General features: G+C 44.1%; 1 protein-coding gene and 1 long non-coding RNA gene across 11 annotated transcripts in view; one reads left to right on the top strand and one right to left on the bottom strand.

Annotated features, from left to right (window-relative positions):
* The window catches only part of ASTN1 (astrotactin 1), a 239,963-nt gene that overhangs the window by 125,324 nt on the left and 99,704 nt on the right, over positions 1-14,935 (bottom strand). The window contains exons 1-2 of one of the 10 annotated variants that reach the window (XM_045026807.1): positions 6,062-6,401; positions 5,006-5,161 (exon numbers count right to left, since the gene is read on the bottom strand). The exons of 4 other annotated variants lie outside the window; for them this stretch is intronic. Coding sequence is in view for 1 of the 6 variants with exons in the window: in XM_045026805.1 (XP_044882740.1) it covers positions 6,062-6,233 (172 nt within the window). In the remaining 5 variants the exon portion in view is untranslated. 5 more of the 10 variants (XM_045026808.1, XM_045026805.1, XM_045026809.1 and 2 more) reach the window with 5 other exon arrangements.
* On the top strand, positions 6,488-14,180 carry LOC123375683. The gene is made up of 4 exons (XR_006581557.1): positions 6,488-6,894; positions 11,141-11,244; positions 12,156-12,220; positions 13,860-14,180. It is a non-coding gene; the product is annotated as an uncharacterized LOC123375683 (long non-coding RNA).

The raw sequence follows: 14,935 nt of genomic DNA, 5'->3' as shown, positions 1-14,935 counted from the left end.
ACCTGATACCAAAATATTTTTTGCTTCTGAGATTCTACCTGCCACATATCTGTCACTGGATAATATTCATGTTTTATGCAGCATGCCTCTGTTTAAATCATGTCAGTGCATATTCATGCTTTATTTGTTTTTTTTTCTTTCTATGACAAGCAGAAAATTAACCCAGTCTGTAAAGTGTAAGGCTTTTTCAAAACATCCAGCTTTTCCATATTATGTTCAATGGTTTCTTTATCTTTTGGTGAAAATGGAATCTTTCTTGATGGATTATTGAAGTTGCAAGTTGTTGAGTTGTTGAAGGGGTCAATGAAGCTGTTGATTGTGATGTTCTCCATCCAGACATCCTGGTCAAGATTTTCAGAAGGGCCCAGTGATTTTGAGTGCCTCATTTTTTGGTTGACCAACTTCAAACAACATACAAGGGCAAAAGTGCCAAGCTCTTGTCCTTTGAAATCAGACCTCTTTAAGGTATCTTGAACTGGTCACCCCAAATCACTAGGCATTTTTGAAAATCTTGATTAGAGAAGCGAGACTTTTGTAATCTTTTGTAAAACTTTTGTAATCAGGACTGGCTTAACCCCAGGCTCCGTCACCCAAGGGCAAGTCACCTTGTTACACCCACCCTCCAAAAATCAGGTGGATTTTCAAGGTCTCAAAGTGGATACCCCAAAAAATCACTTCTAAAAAATCTTGGCCTCCCATGCTAGTAACATACCTATTCTTACTGCAGGTTCCCCAGCCCCAAACACACATGCATCACAGTAATGTCAGACAGAGCATTCTGATGAGAATCCAACTTTTCTCAACCCAATTATGCTCTGAGAAGTCCCTCAACTCTGTCTTTCATTATCCAAAGGAGATATTAGCCATGGAGAGTTCTCTCCTTTTCTGACTATGTTTCACAGATCACAGCAGGAAATGTTTTGGCAAATTTTTAAACTAAAAATGGACCTGCCCTAAAATCCCACCCCCACCCCACCCCACCCCAAGCTGGATCCAAACACTTCCAAATTTGAGGGAAGTTCTGAGCTGGATCAGAACTTGTTGGCTCAGGCACTTCGCTAATTTAAAAGAAAAAGACCAACAGAATAGTGAGAGACGGAACTATGAAATGGACCTTTCTACTCACCAATGACCCACCGTGCTTTACACTGCAAACCGTTGCAAGGGTATTTCACCCCTCTCGTTCCTATCCTCTCCTTGCCCTCTACATTTTTCTTCCCTATTTTCAGACCTCGGGAGGACTTCCCCCAATCTCCACGTTGCTGCAAGACCCCATCACACAGCAAGATTCTTTAGCCAAGGAGGGATGGCTGGAACCACCACCGGAGCTCAACAACTCAGACTGCCCACTTGGCTACTGCAAGATGATGCCATGGGCTCCCGCTCTCCCCGTCACTAGGATAGAGTATGCTGCCTCTGCATTACCCCAGACACTGTCAGCCAAGGAAATGAAAAATGGCGCCTCTCTTTTGCCTTTAAGACAGTATTTTGCCTTCCACCCCATGCTACCTGTCCCTCTTCCACCCTCAAATCATCTGAAAGGGGTGGGAACACAATGGCCACCCCTGGCTTCCTTTTACACATCAGCCAGAGATTTTCACAGTGAGGCAAATGGCTATTTATAACCGCTAAAGGCTGACAGTCAAGGTAACGGCCAGCTATTTAAACCATCTGCCAGGCACTTAGCAAGACATCCGAGCAGATCGCAAAGGCTAAGTCAGTCAGGGATGGTGGTGGGATAGGAAGGAGGAGGGAAAATGCATTATAGCGATGAGATGGACTACACTTCAAGGGTAAACTTCAGCCCATTCCTGCAGACTAATTTGTTTAAGTGCTCATTATGATGGGGGCCAAGAGGGCAAGAGAATGAGAGATTATTTTAGCATTCGCATCCTTACTGCATGCAATGAGGATGGTTGATTGTTCGTCTACCCACAGGCAAGAATGCTCTCTGCGCTAGAAGTTCAGCTTGGGCTTATCATTTGCCCATGTGTTGGAAAAAAACCCTAGATTAGAAAGTAAATATGATGCTGATATCTTCTGCTCCACACAGAAATAACTAAACAGCATGGGGAGCACGTTCTGTGAAATAACGAGGATCCAGATGTGCATTTTAGGTACTGTACCAGTATTTGACAGTAAGAGGCAGATGAAAATTAAGCTGAAAGTTTAGCACTCAGGTGTTTCCAGCAAAAGCCAGGGATTTATCATCACCATCCACCTTCAACACACACTCCTCATTTTCAGCTAGTGTCACTTCTCTATTGAGAAGAGAAGCAGAACGGACAGTCGAGGAGATGTTCACTGGCCATGCTGTGACAAAGCCAGGAAGATACGGTAGCTTGGGACACTGGGATATATTTTATTATTATTGATCTTATGGTAGAAACCCAAGGTGGATAAAAATCAATGTTTTAAAAAAAAATAAAAATAAAAAAAATCTGATTTTTTTCTATTTAAATCGGATTTTTTTGATAAAATGCTTGAGGAAAAAATCCTGTCTAAAGATAGTTTTAATTAAGATACATTATAGCTCAAAGATATCTCACCATGGAATAGGGATTATAAATTCTATTTCTATAGTATGAGACAATATATTCATGTAATGTTTAAGAAAAATTTTGTAAATGAATTCCAATCGTTCATGGACCCAATCTGATGGGGTTCCACAGGCTTCTGTATGATTATTTAGGTTAATCTTTCTATCTACCCAATGGGACTCAGTGCTCAGTCTAGAAGATACCATCAGAGATGTTTAGTTTTGCAGTTCTCAAACTGTAGATTTGTGTCTCCAGAGGTAACATGCTTGTTAACAGCAAAAAATGTTTTAAAATAAATAAATAATATATAAAGGTGAGAAATAACAGACCTCACTCTACTGTCCCTCTGCAAATTTGTGTACACAAACTCAATCCCTTACCTCTCTCTAAAAGTGCAAAGTTTCAAAAAGTTCAATGAATATAAGATTGTTGGGGGCGGAATAGATCTGGACAAGGAGAAGAAGTCTGGAGATAAACGTGAGAAGCGAGGGACATACGCTTGTTTTGTTAAAATATTATATGTTTGCTGTTGAAGAAAAAAATCCAGAATACATAACATTGTTGTTTTAGTGAAATAAAACAATTTAAATGTCTGTCTGGTGATGTTCTCCTCCTAATACAGCATGGCAAGAAAATCCTCCAAATATTAACGATTAACCTGCTGAACTGGAGATTGTTCACCTCCCAATGACTTCATAAATATCTGCTTCAATTACCTTTGGTAAATGAAATAACCAAACAATCATTCATTTTCTGATATAGCTGTAAAACTAATCTGAAAAGTTTTCAAAATAAATCACTGTTTAAAAATGTATAGTGTGTTCCTTCTAAAAATGAAACCCACATCTATCTCTGAGTTGTGAAGAATATTATTAAGGTTATAACAACCAACAAGAATGCACTTTTATGTAGAAAACCAAGATTAAATCGAATTTTCCCGACTAGTGATTTAAATCAATTTGATTTACATCAAATCCACCCTGTAGAAGCCCCAATTAAGATTGGGACCTCATTGTGCCAGGTGCTGCACAAACACAGGGTAAGAATCAGTCCCTGCCCTAACAAACTTGCAATCTAAATAGAAGAGACAGGGTGGGTGAGGAAACTGAAGCAAAGAGAGGTGAAGTGAAGTGACCTTCCCCAAGGTTATACAGCAAATCAGTGGCAGAGTTGTGGAGGAGAAGCAGGGCTTGTGAACAGTAGGTCAGGATCTTCTATTCTCCTGTCTTATAGTACAAGAAGGGGAAGTTCAACGGAATGGAAAAGTTCCAAATACAAAGGTGTAAAATTCAAAACTGATAAAAAGGAAATACTTTCCCTGGCCACCCACACAATTAGCTTGTGGAACTCATTGCCACAGGATACCAGTGAGGCCAAGAACTTAGCAGAAATCAAATAGGGATTAGACTTTTATATGGAAAATTAAAATATCCAGAGTTATCATAGTAAATTATTTAAAAATAACCAAAGAGTTTGGGAAGAGATATAAATCCTCCTGCTTCAGCACAACAGCTGGCTCCTAAATATTAGGAGTCAGGAGGAATCTTTGCCTAAGGGCAGGTGTGACACTTTTCAGGGTTATGCAAGGCGTCCAGGGTGAATCACTACCACCTACTTACAGCATGAAACAGCTTTGTCCATGCTCCTCGGGGAGAGTCCTCCCAACTCAGCCAGCCACTGGCAGCACAAGCGCTCTGCTCTGGACTCCCCAGGCCCCATTCTCTTCCCCTGCAGGCTAGCAATTCACACACCCCAGTCAAGTGCCCTGTCCCTTGTCTTCTGGACACCTGCAAATGTACACTGATCTGCTGCCTCCAGGGAAGCAGTGCAACCTGGGTTTACCTCCATTCAATGCTCTCTTTAGCACAGGCACTTAGATATGTCTACAGTAAAATCAAACTGAAGTTTATTTAACAGAGCTTGATATAAAGATTCAAAATAAAGGCAAATAAAAAGGACTTGGAAACATACAGTTACAGGTAAAAGAAAAACAAAAAAACAATCCATTGCCTATATTTATAAACAAGCTACTTTCCTAACTAATGAGGTATTTCTCACCCAACAGTCAGCCCTTGCAGGGCTTGTCCAGTCAAGTCATGAGACACTCCCATTGGCAGCACGTTGCCTCCATAACAGATAACCTTTGTGCCCTCTTTCCTTCCCTGATGCAGTCTCACATCTTCATTTTTGTCAAATCAAATCTGTATCTTCCTCAGACTGTGAACAACAGGGCTGGGATGACAGATGTCAATCATGTCAATCATTCCCAAATGTTGATCAAGCCAGTGCTGAGATTCGCTCCACCTCAGGTGACACCTTTCACTTCCAGGAGTTTTGGAACACAAAATTCTCCATGTTACATAACTCGAAGAATGTTCCCCATACAAACATCCTGCAATGTTGGCACATGAGCCCCTTCAGGGAACTATAGAGAAGCTGGCCAGACACAGGTAGAATATACCTACCTGGGCATGTCTGTGTCACGGCAGATTATCCCATAACTGCTTGCTACAGGGTTTCTTGCACCTTCCTCGAAGATAGCTAGTGCTGGCCACTGCCAGAGACGGGCTACGGGCCTAGATGGACCCATGCTCTGATCCAGACTGGCAACTCCTATGTCCCTATGAAAATGGAGTTCCAAATTGGTTTCATTCTGAAGTTGGTAGGAGCGTATTAAAGATAATGGAGAGTAAAAAAGAAAGAGGTGGAGGGGGGAGAAAAGAGGTGGAGGGGGGGAGAAAAGAGTTGACTGTGTGCCTTTATCATTTATCTCTCTTGAAGGAAGAACTTATCAAAAGGGCAGAGACCAGCAGTGTTCAAAGATTGATCAGTGTAAAGGACTTTTAGGTCTAATCAGGCTTGTTTCAGATTTACAGGAATTGAATAAAGACATAAATCTGTCATTGCCTCGCGAAAATCGAGGTAATTAAATCTGCAGGTGAATAGAATTGTCAAATTGATGATCTATATAAATCAGCAGAGTCACCGGAGGCACCAAGTTCGCTGCAGATGGAGGAAGCTCCCTTGGAGAAGTATCTCCTGCCCACAATCAGCGATGGGAGGAGGCTGCTAGCAGGTGGGAAGCATCATATTGGGAGAAATCCATTTCACCTTCAAGAATCGGCCCGCCGTTTTGCTCCTCACAGTCCTGATCACGGCAGCGAAGGAGGACACCGCAAACTTCAAGAAGTTTGCAGAAGGAGGTGGCTGACGTGTGCTCACATGGTTATGGCCTGGTTCCAAGACCCGGGCACCGAGTCCCTTCTCCCCCATGGAGATTGCAAGTTTAATCATGTTCAACAGACCCCGGAGCCCCTCACTTAGCTCCTAATCCTAGCAGGCCTTGGCTCCCTGACAACTCCCCTCAGGTGGTCTGTTGGAGGGGAGTGGGGGCAGCTCTAAGGTGCTTACAACCCAGGGCTAAAGTAATGGAATATGAGGGCAACATACTCCAGGGAGAAAGGAAAACCCTGCCTCTTCCCTTAGCGAGAATCCAGGGAACAACAGAATGGTACTGTCACCTCCTTCTCCCCTCCTGGCTTTCCTTCGTGTAGGGGGTGGGTGGAGCACGAAGATCATTCCCCTACACAAAGGCCTCTGCCTTAAGAAAAGAAATTGAGCCACTGATGTCACACAGCTCCATGTCACACTAGCAAACTGGAGAGCAGAATCAGGGACCTCAGAATGATCCATGCCTTGAAATCAGTCCACCAAGCCACACATGCTGAGTCACTTGTTCCTTCCATTGGCCTGTGACTGGACATCGGACCAGCAAACCGCAAGTGTTGAGTTTGTAGCCTCAGAAAGATCTCTCTCTTCACATCCTGAGCCTCTCACCCTTTGTAAGTCTTAACATCAGCCCAGCATGATAAAGTTGCTAAGCTAGTGACCTCACAGATGCATCTGCCTTGACATCACACAAGCTATCTGCAGCTGCTGTTGCAGAGATATCACAGACGCCTGTGCCTTTACATCAGCCCAGCAAACTAGAGGGTCTGATCCAGGAACATCACAGAGACTCCTATCTTGACATAAGCTGAGTTTGGGCCATCTTAAGCCCAAACACTTTAGCAGAGTGGATGTGGTGGGCAAACTATCCATGCCCCAGTAGGCCGCTCCACTGAACTGCAAACCACAGGCTAACTGCACTTGCAAGACCCCCAAACACAGCTATTGGGGCAGCTGGTCAACAGAAGGTCCCAGGATCTGGTAGCAGACAAGCTGACCACCTCACAAAGATTCCAGGAGAAGAAGGGGAGGGCAGTAGGCCACCAGGCACCCCAAGCCAGAAGACACCTAGAGGAACAGGAATCCCAGCACCTGAGGGAGGAACCATTATAGGGTGAAGAAGTAGGTGGGTCTGGGGGTAATGCTACAGGAGGGATATGCATGGAGTAAAAGAGAATAATGAAACTTTCCAGCTACAGTATTGAAGTGTTTGCAAACTGCAGGCGGATCTCATTATCTATCTAAACTGTTCCCACTGGAAGTTTTTTTTCTTTGCAATAAATCATGGAAACATTTCCGGCAGTCTTAAGTTTTCTAAAATCTGTTTTAGCAGACCAACATTTTGGCTAAATTTAACCTGCTAACATTCCTTTTACATTTTTGGCCTGTGTGTAGAGAGAGACAAAGCTTCTTCTAGGGACTGTTCCAATGCCTAATGATGCCTTACTTCAATGGGAGTAATTACCCATGGCCCAGTCCTCTCCCACAAAACTCCGGTGAATTCAGCAGGATCAGGATTGGGCCCCAGATTGCCCTCTGAGAAAGCTAGCCTGTGAAATTTCCATAGGCAAACTCTGCAGGTGGCTTCTAGGAGCACACTTCTGAAGTGCCAAACACAGGCGCAGGTAGACTTTTCAGAGAGTTCTTTATTTGACTTGATTCTCTGCTGAAATTTTTTTAAATTTTATTTTAACCTTTTTTATTTTTGGAAACAGGCTTTTGAAGCCCAAACTCCCCTGAGCTTGATCTGTTTGTAAGAAGGACCGAAAGTAGAGCATAGAGATTTAAAGAACAACAAAGCAGAGGTTCACAGCTGGTGTCTGATGAATTCTCCGCAATTTCTCATTATGTCCCAAGTCGTCCAAATGGGAGGACATTGTTTTCATGGTTTGTTTGTAGGCAGCTTAAGCTAAAACCAGAAACAACGACCAACAGTAATAATGTCTTATATTTATATAGTGCTTCTCAGCCAGAAGGCTCTCAAAGGGCTTTATAAACTTGTATTCAAATGCAAACTCCTGCCAACATCTGATCTCATCTACACATGGTGATTGTATGGCCTTCTTTCCCACTCTGAGGCCTGGTCTACACTATAAAGTTAGGTCAACGTAAACTGCCTTGTGTTGACCTAGTGGTGCATGCATCTACAGTTAAATCTGTCTCCCACCCATGCAAGCACCCTGTTACAGTGACACAGTAACACCACTTCCCTGAGCAGTGCTGATCCCTGGTCGACATACTGAGCTCGACACAGCGCGAGTATAGACACAGAGTTACTCATGTTTACTCTAACAGTCCTTCGGCAGCTGTCCTCACAATGGAAACACTGACTGCTCCATTCACAATTGTGAACGCCATTTCCCGGGATCACGGAAACTGGAAGCCCACCCCCCACCTCTTTAAAGCCCTACGAATTTTTGAAATGCCTTTTCCTGATTATCCAGCTGCGCGAGCACACCTAGCAGTTCTCCACTGTTGTGTGCAATTGCCCAGCTGACCGTGCCGGTGACACGCTCCATCCACACGCCGGCTTGGAGTAGAGAGGAGATATTGGATATCGGATATTAGATATTGGATATCCTGGGCCTGTGATGAGAAGAGTCTGTGCGAACACTGCTATGGACCAGCCATAAAAACGTTTGGGGGGACGTCCATGAGCAGATTGCTTGGGGGATGCAGGAGAAGGGCTACGATAGCAGCAGTGCCATAGGAAAGCGAAGAACTGCATCAGGCATATCAGAAAGCCAATGTGACAAACAGTCAATCCAGTGCCCAGTGCAGACCTGCCTGGAGGAGACTCCATTACCACTGTGGATACCTCTGAGGAGCCTGTGTCAAAGCCTTGCACAGCAAGGAGGGGGAGAAGGAGGAGGATGGGGGACTTGCAACCAGGGGAGGTCCAGCTGTGCCACAAGCCAGGACCTGTTTGAGACTCCACCACAGTTCAATCAGTTGAGCATGGGTGAGCCTGATGCTGGGGAGGGAACCTCGGTAAGCATGTAATAGTATTTCCTGTTACAATGATGTACTGATGGCACCCCCAACGCAACAGGAAACAGCTATCAACTTGTCATTAATTTACTCATACTATAAGAGGTAGGAGAACAACGAGAGGCAGAGTTGTATGCTTTTCATCCCCCTGTACAGTTAGGCAGGGAGGCCATGAAGAGCAGTTTGTTTATGTACCCAGGGATTTCCCCTGATGAAACTTCCATGGAGATCCTGGGCAATCCTCTCCTGAAGGTCTCTAGGGATTGCTAGAGGATTTCTTTCTTCTTTCTTATTTCTTCCTTCGCAGTAGGACACTTTCCCACACCAATCCCTAGTAACTTTGACAGGCACCATTGCAGGACACAGGCTACAAGCATACGGACCCAGGGATCTTTGGGACGCCAGCAGGAGCTGTGCACTCTGTGCCCCTCAGGAGCGAGATACCAGCTAAAATCAGCCCTGCCTGTGGAAAACAGTGCCAGCATTCAGTGTCACTGCCCTATACTCATTGTTTCACGCAGCTGAGCAATTCCCCACCGGGACCAGATGGCATTCACCCAAGAGTTCTGAAAGAACTCAAATGTGAAGTTGCGGAACTATTAACTAAGGTTTGTAACCTGTCCTTTAAATCGGCTTCGGTACCCATTGACTGGCAGTTAGCTAATGTAACGCCAATATTTAAAAAGGGCTCTAGAGGTGATCCCGGCAATTACAGACCGGTAAGTCTAACGTCGGTACCGGGCAAATTAGTCGAAACAATAGTTAAGAATAAAATTGTCAGACACATAGAAAAACATAAACTGTTGAGCAATAGTCAACATGGTTTCTGTAAAGGGAAATCGTGTCTTACTAATCTATTAGAGATCTTTGAAGGGGTCAACAAACATGTGGACAAGGGGGATCCGGTAGACATAGTGTACTTAGATTTCCAGAAAGCCTTTGACAAGGTCCCTCACCAAAGGCTCTTACGTAAATTAAGCTGTCATGGGATAAAAGGGAAGGTCCTTTCATGGATTGAGAACTGGTTAAAGGACAGGGAACAAAGGGTAGGAATTAATGGTAAATTCTCAGAATGGAGAGGGGTAACTAGTGGTGTTCCCCAAGGGTCAGTCCTAGGACCAATCCTATTCAATTTATTCATAAATGATCTGGAGAAAGGGGTAAACAGTGAGGTGGCAAAGTTTGCAGATGATACTAAACTACTCAAGATAGTTAAGACCAAAGCAGATTGTGAAGAACTTCAAAAAGATCTCACAAAACTAAGTGATTGGGCAACAAAATGGCAAATGAAATTTAATGTGGATAAATGTAAAGTAATGCACATTGGAAAAAATAACCCCAACTATACATACAACATGATGGGGGCTAATTTAGCTACAACGAGTCAGGAAAAAGATCTTGGAGTCATTGTGGATAGTTCTCTGAAGATGTCCACGCAGTGTGCAGAGGCGGTCAAAAAAGCAAACAGGATGTTAGGAATCATTAAAAAGGGGATAGAGAATAAGACTGAGAATATATTATTGCCTTTATATAAATCCATGGTACGCCCACATCTCGAATACTGTGTACAGATGTGGTCTCCTCACCTCAAAAAAGATATTCTAGCACTAGAAAAGGTTCAGAAAAGGGCAACTAAAATGATTAGGGGTTTGGAGAGGGTCCCATACAAGGAAAGATTAAAGAGGCTAGGACTCTTCAGCTTGGAAAAGAGGAGACTAAGGGGGGATATGATAGAGGTATATAAAATCATGAGTGATGTTGAGAAAGTGGATAAGGAAAAGTTATTTACTTATTCCCATAATACAAGAACTAGGGGTCACCAAATGAAATTAATAGGCAGCAGGTTTAAAACAAATAAAAGGAAGTTCTTCTTCACGCAGCGCACAGTCAACTTGTGGAACTCCTTACCTGAGGAGGTTGTGAAGGCTAGGACTATGGCAGTGTTTAAAAGGGGACTGGTTAAATTCATGGTGGCTAAGTCCATAAATGGCTATTAGCTAGGATGGGTAAGAATGGTGTCCCTAGCCTCTGTTCGTCAGAGGATGGAGATGGATGGCAAGAGAGAGATCACTTGATCATTGCCTGTTAGGTTCACTCCCTCTGGGGCACCTGGCATTGGCCACTGTCAGTAGACAGATACTGGGCTAGATGGACCTTTGGTCTGACCCGGTATGGCCGTTCTTATGTTCTTACTCACTCCCCTCACCTCCTGATGAGCCGTACTCACCATGGCTGGTGCTGTGAGAGGCACCATAGCAGAAGTGTCAATACGCATGTCTTGTTTAAAACTTCAGTGGAGCCACGGAAGGGGGTTCTGAATCTTAAGTTTCACTTTCCGGTGTGACTATCCTGACAATGGTACCTCTGTATTTTATCCGCAGCTGCTGCCGGAGCAGCCTTGAGGGGCTCTCCTTCCACACCCGCAGCAGAACGCCTGAGCCAGAAGAGGAGAAAGAAGAGGACTTGGGATGTTCAATGAGATCCCGTAAGCTAGTGCTGCATCAGATCATAAATACAGGGCCTGGAGGGTGAACACTGCAGACAGCCTAGAGGGTGGACAGGAGAAAGGCCCAGGAGTCCCAGCAGAAAAAAGGAGAGGGAGATGGACCAGGACATAATGGGGATTCTCTGGCAGCAAACATAGATGCTGCAGATTCTTGTGGACCTACAGGTTCAACAATCCCAGGTTTGCTTCTCTTTGCCATCCATTGCAGCACCTCCCTACATCCCCCTCCTCAACATTCCACACGGCATCAGGAGCCACATCTCCACCCCTACCACTCTAATCCAGATGCCATTAAGGACAACCACAGCTTCACATACACTGACCTGTGAAAGCCATGGTTGCTCTATATATAGGAAGAGTGACATGAATGTTCTTTCCCCTTGTTAAGTTCTGTTTCATTAATTTATTACATTTTAATGTATTTTTGCACTGGTTTTGTTACTGAATAAAATTATATTATTTGGAAAATAATTCAGCTTTATTAGTTCACAACATATACTGCAGAGTGCCTAGCAGTTCTGAAAGCACCCACTTATTGTACTGTACAGTGACACATACCTCATAGGCTCAGTGACACACACAGTGTAATCATCACAAACGTACTAGAGCACCACAAAATTAATAGGTGCACTGACAGTGCTGTTCTTGATAGATGTATATCAAGCACCACACGATCCCTAACAGGCCCCAAAACTGTAGGGCCAGGTTGAGCACAGTACACCACAATGCATTACTGTGGCTCACTATTAAAGTCCTCTTTCAAAGCCTCAATGATCCATATAGCAACGTGTTGAATTCTTCTAATAGCCCTTGTGTCTGGCTTTTTAAACTCAGCAGACAGCTGCTCCATCCCCACCCTGCCAGCAACTTTTCCTCCTTCTGCTTCACAGATATTATGCAGGACACAGCAGGCAGCTGTAACCTTTGGCATTTTTTTCCACTGGGATCCAATCTTGTGAGTAAACAACATCAGTGTCCCTTCAATCTAACAAAAGCGCATTCAACTGTCATCCTGCACCTGCAGAGCCAATAGTTGAATCTTTCCTTATAGCTGTCAAGGCGGTCAGCATATGGCTTAATAAGCAAGCAGTAGGTTCATCCCCCAGGATCACTATTGGCATTTCAACATTGCCAATGGTAATCCACCACTCAGGAAGTCCCTGCTCGTAGCTTTCCAAGATACAAGGTTGGGGAGGTAATATCTTTTATTGGACCAATTTCTCTTGGTGAGAGAGACACGCTAAATGCAAGGTGGAACAGATTGTTTAGCATAAATTTACTTAATTTATTACTGTCATATTGCTAAGTAGCTCTCAGTATGGGGTCTCCTGAAACAAAGGCTTGTCAGAAAACCTACCCCTCCTTTTCCTCCAAGGTGCTTTTTGAAGCAACCAGAAAGAAAAACTGCTTCCAACAAAGCCTGCTGGAAAACTTAATTCCCTCTAGCCAACCTTGCTGAAGATTCCTTCTACAATACCAGTTAGAAACTGAATACTTGTAACCCCCCCTCTTCTCTCAGGTTGCTTTCCTGCTCTAGAAGAAGAGAATAGCTCCCTTCAGCTTAGCCCAGCTGAAAAAAAACTCCTTCTAACCCTGAAAACTGCTTCAAAACTGCCTTTTGGTAGAAATGCCTTGCCAGGTTCGTCACCGCTGCCAACCATGTCATAGGTCTCACCCCCACTTGGAGCTGTTGGGTTCCAATATGGGGACCTGCACTGGTTTCCCTCTAAACTAAAAATCCTAGTTTAGATCTAGTAAAAGCTGCCACCACCCAATCAGGTACGTGGATTGGGACACAATCCTTCCCCAAAATCCTAGGGGATCCCAAGAGCCCCAAATCCATGGAGTTCTTACACCCAGGAGAAATAAACCATTCCCCCTGCTTCCTCCCCCCTCCCTTTTCCTAGGAGAGATACCGGGATTTAACTACAGAGGGATACCTCCCCCTCCCCTTCCCTGAGAATCCACCCAAGGAAAGGTCAACCAAGTCCTTAATAGAAAAGTATTTATTAAAGAATAAAAAGAAAGTCACTGTCTCTGTAACCAAAACGGAACAATATACAGGGTCTAAACTTATCAATCTCTGGAGAGAATTCCCCCTCCCTTCTTTCTCAGTAAAAGCAATCACAGTACAGACTTAAAGAAATTCTATAGCAAAACACAGAATTGCAAATACAGAAATAAAAGTATAAGAATACTAGTTCCTTGCTAATACTCACTAGCTTGAATAGAAGAATTTATTGCAGAAACCTGGGAGGACTTGATTAAGATGTCTGGACTCTCTTAATTCCCAAGAGAGACTCTCTAAAAAACAAAGAACAGGAAAAAAACTTCCCTCCACAGGGATTTGAAAATATCTTGTCCCTCATTGGTCCTCTGGTCAGGTGTCCACAGGTACTGCTTGTTAACCCTTTACAGGTAGACAAAAACCTTAACCCTTAACTAACTGTTTATGACAATTACATTTTAATCTGAGTACCTTTCCCAGACCTGAAGAAAAGCTCTGTGTGGCTGCAAAGTTGGTATCTCTCACCAAAAGAATCTGATCCAATAAAAGATATTACCTCACCCACCTTGTCTCTCTAATATCCTAGGACCGACATGGCTACATCAACACTGCACGTCGCTTTCTGAAGAGTCTTAGCTCTTAAGTGTGCAAGCGTCATGCACCTTCCCTGACCAGTCAAAGCTGAAGTCAGTAAAGTGCTGCGAAGCTGACCCTTTGCACTCAGTCACTCCTGCACACTGCATCGTGTGCACAAGCACTCCTGGTGAGTACAAGCAGCACCAAGACAAGAAGCCAAATATGAACATGCATAAGTGACAGTTACTGCAGCAGCTTTATACCGATGTAACTTGTGTCAACCGATGTTTGTAGTGTAGACATGGCCCAACTCTTCTCAGAGCACAGCAATGGGTCGTCCAGTCCAGAATCCTGTCTCTAACAGGAGCCAGTGTCAGCAGAATCAGATATAGGCATGATTTGGCATAATCCTCCTATTTGTGCAATGCTATGCCACGGGGGCACATTTCTTCTGCCCCTAGTTGCTGATTGTGTTCCATTAGGTAGTATGTGGATAAACAGTCCATCTAATTCAATCCTGCCTAGTGCACCCAGAGATGTGATTCTTAGCCACGTGTGTTTCTTCTTTTTTTTTTTTTTTTAATAATACACATTGGGTCTGACCCAGAACCCAGTGAAGTCAACAGGAATCACCTCACTGACACCAGCAGACTTTGGAGGAGGGCCTCAGGCATTTGCCTCTACAGTATCATCAGACAGCAAGTTCCACAGGCTGGGGACACAATCATGGCATTAGGAGCAGGTGCAGACAGGAGCTGGTGGCATGGAGCCACATGCTGTCCTCACACAGACAATCCCAAGAGAGAGGATCTCTTTTTCCATGAGCTAGCACCCACAGCATTAAAGGCACATCTTCATCTCGAGGAGGGGGCAATTTTGTCCAACACAGAGTGGTGAGAGCCTGCCACCAGTGAACACTATGGCCTGTATCTGCAAATCTCGGTACAGATTTCCAGCCCCCGCATATCCCAACCCCACCAGGATCACAGCTTCCTTTATTATTATTTGTATTGTCAGGGATACAGTGATTTGCCTGAGATTGCACAGGACCTGTTCAGAGTCAAGAGCTAATCCCTGATCTCCTGC

This window comes from Mauremys mutica, chromosome 8 (genome assembly GCF_020497125.1).
Source record: "Mauremys mutica isolate MM-2020 ecotype Southern chromosome 8, ASM2049712v1, whole genome shotgun sequence".
In the NCBI taxonomy this organism is placed as follows: Eukaryota; Metazoa; Chordata; order Testudines; family Geoemydidae; genus Mauremys; species Mauremys mutica.
This window is presented reverse-complemented; position numbering and strand designations above follow the sequence as displayed.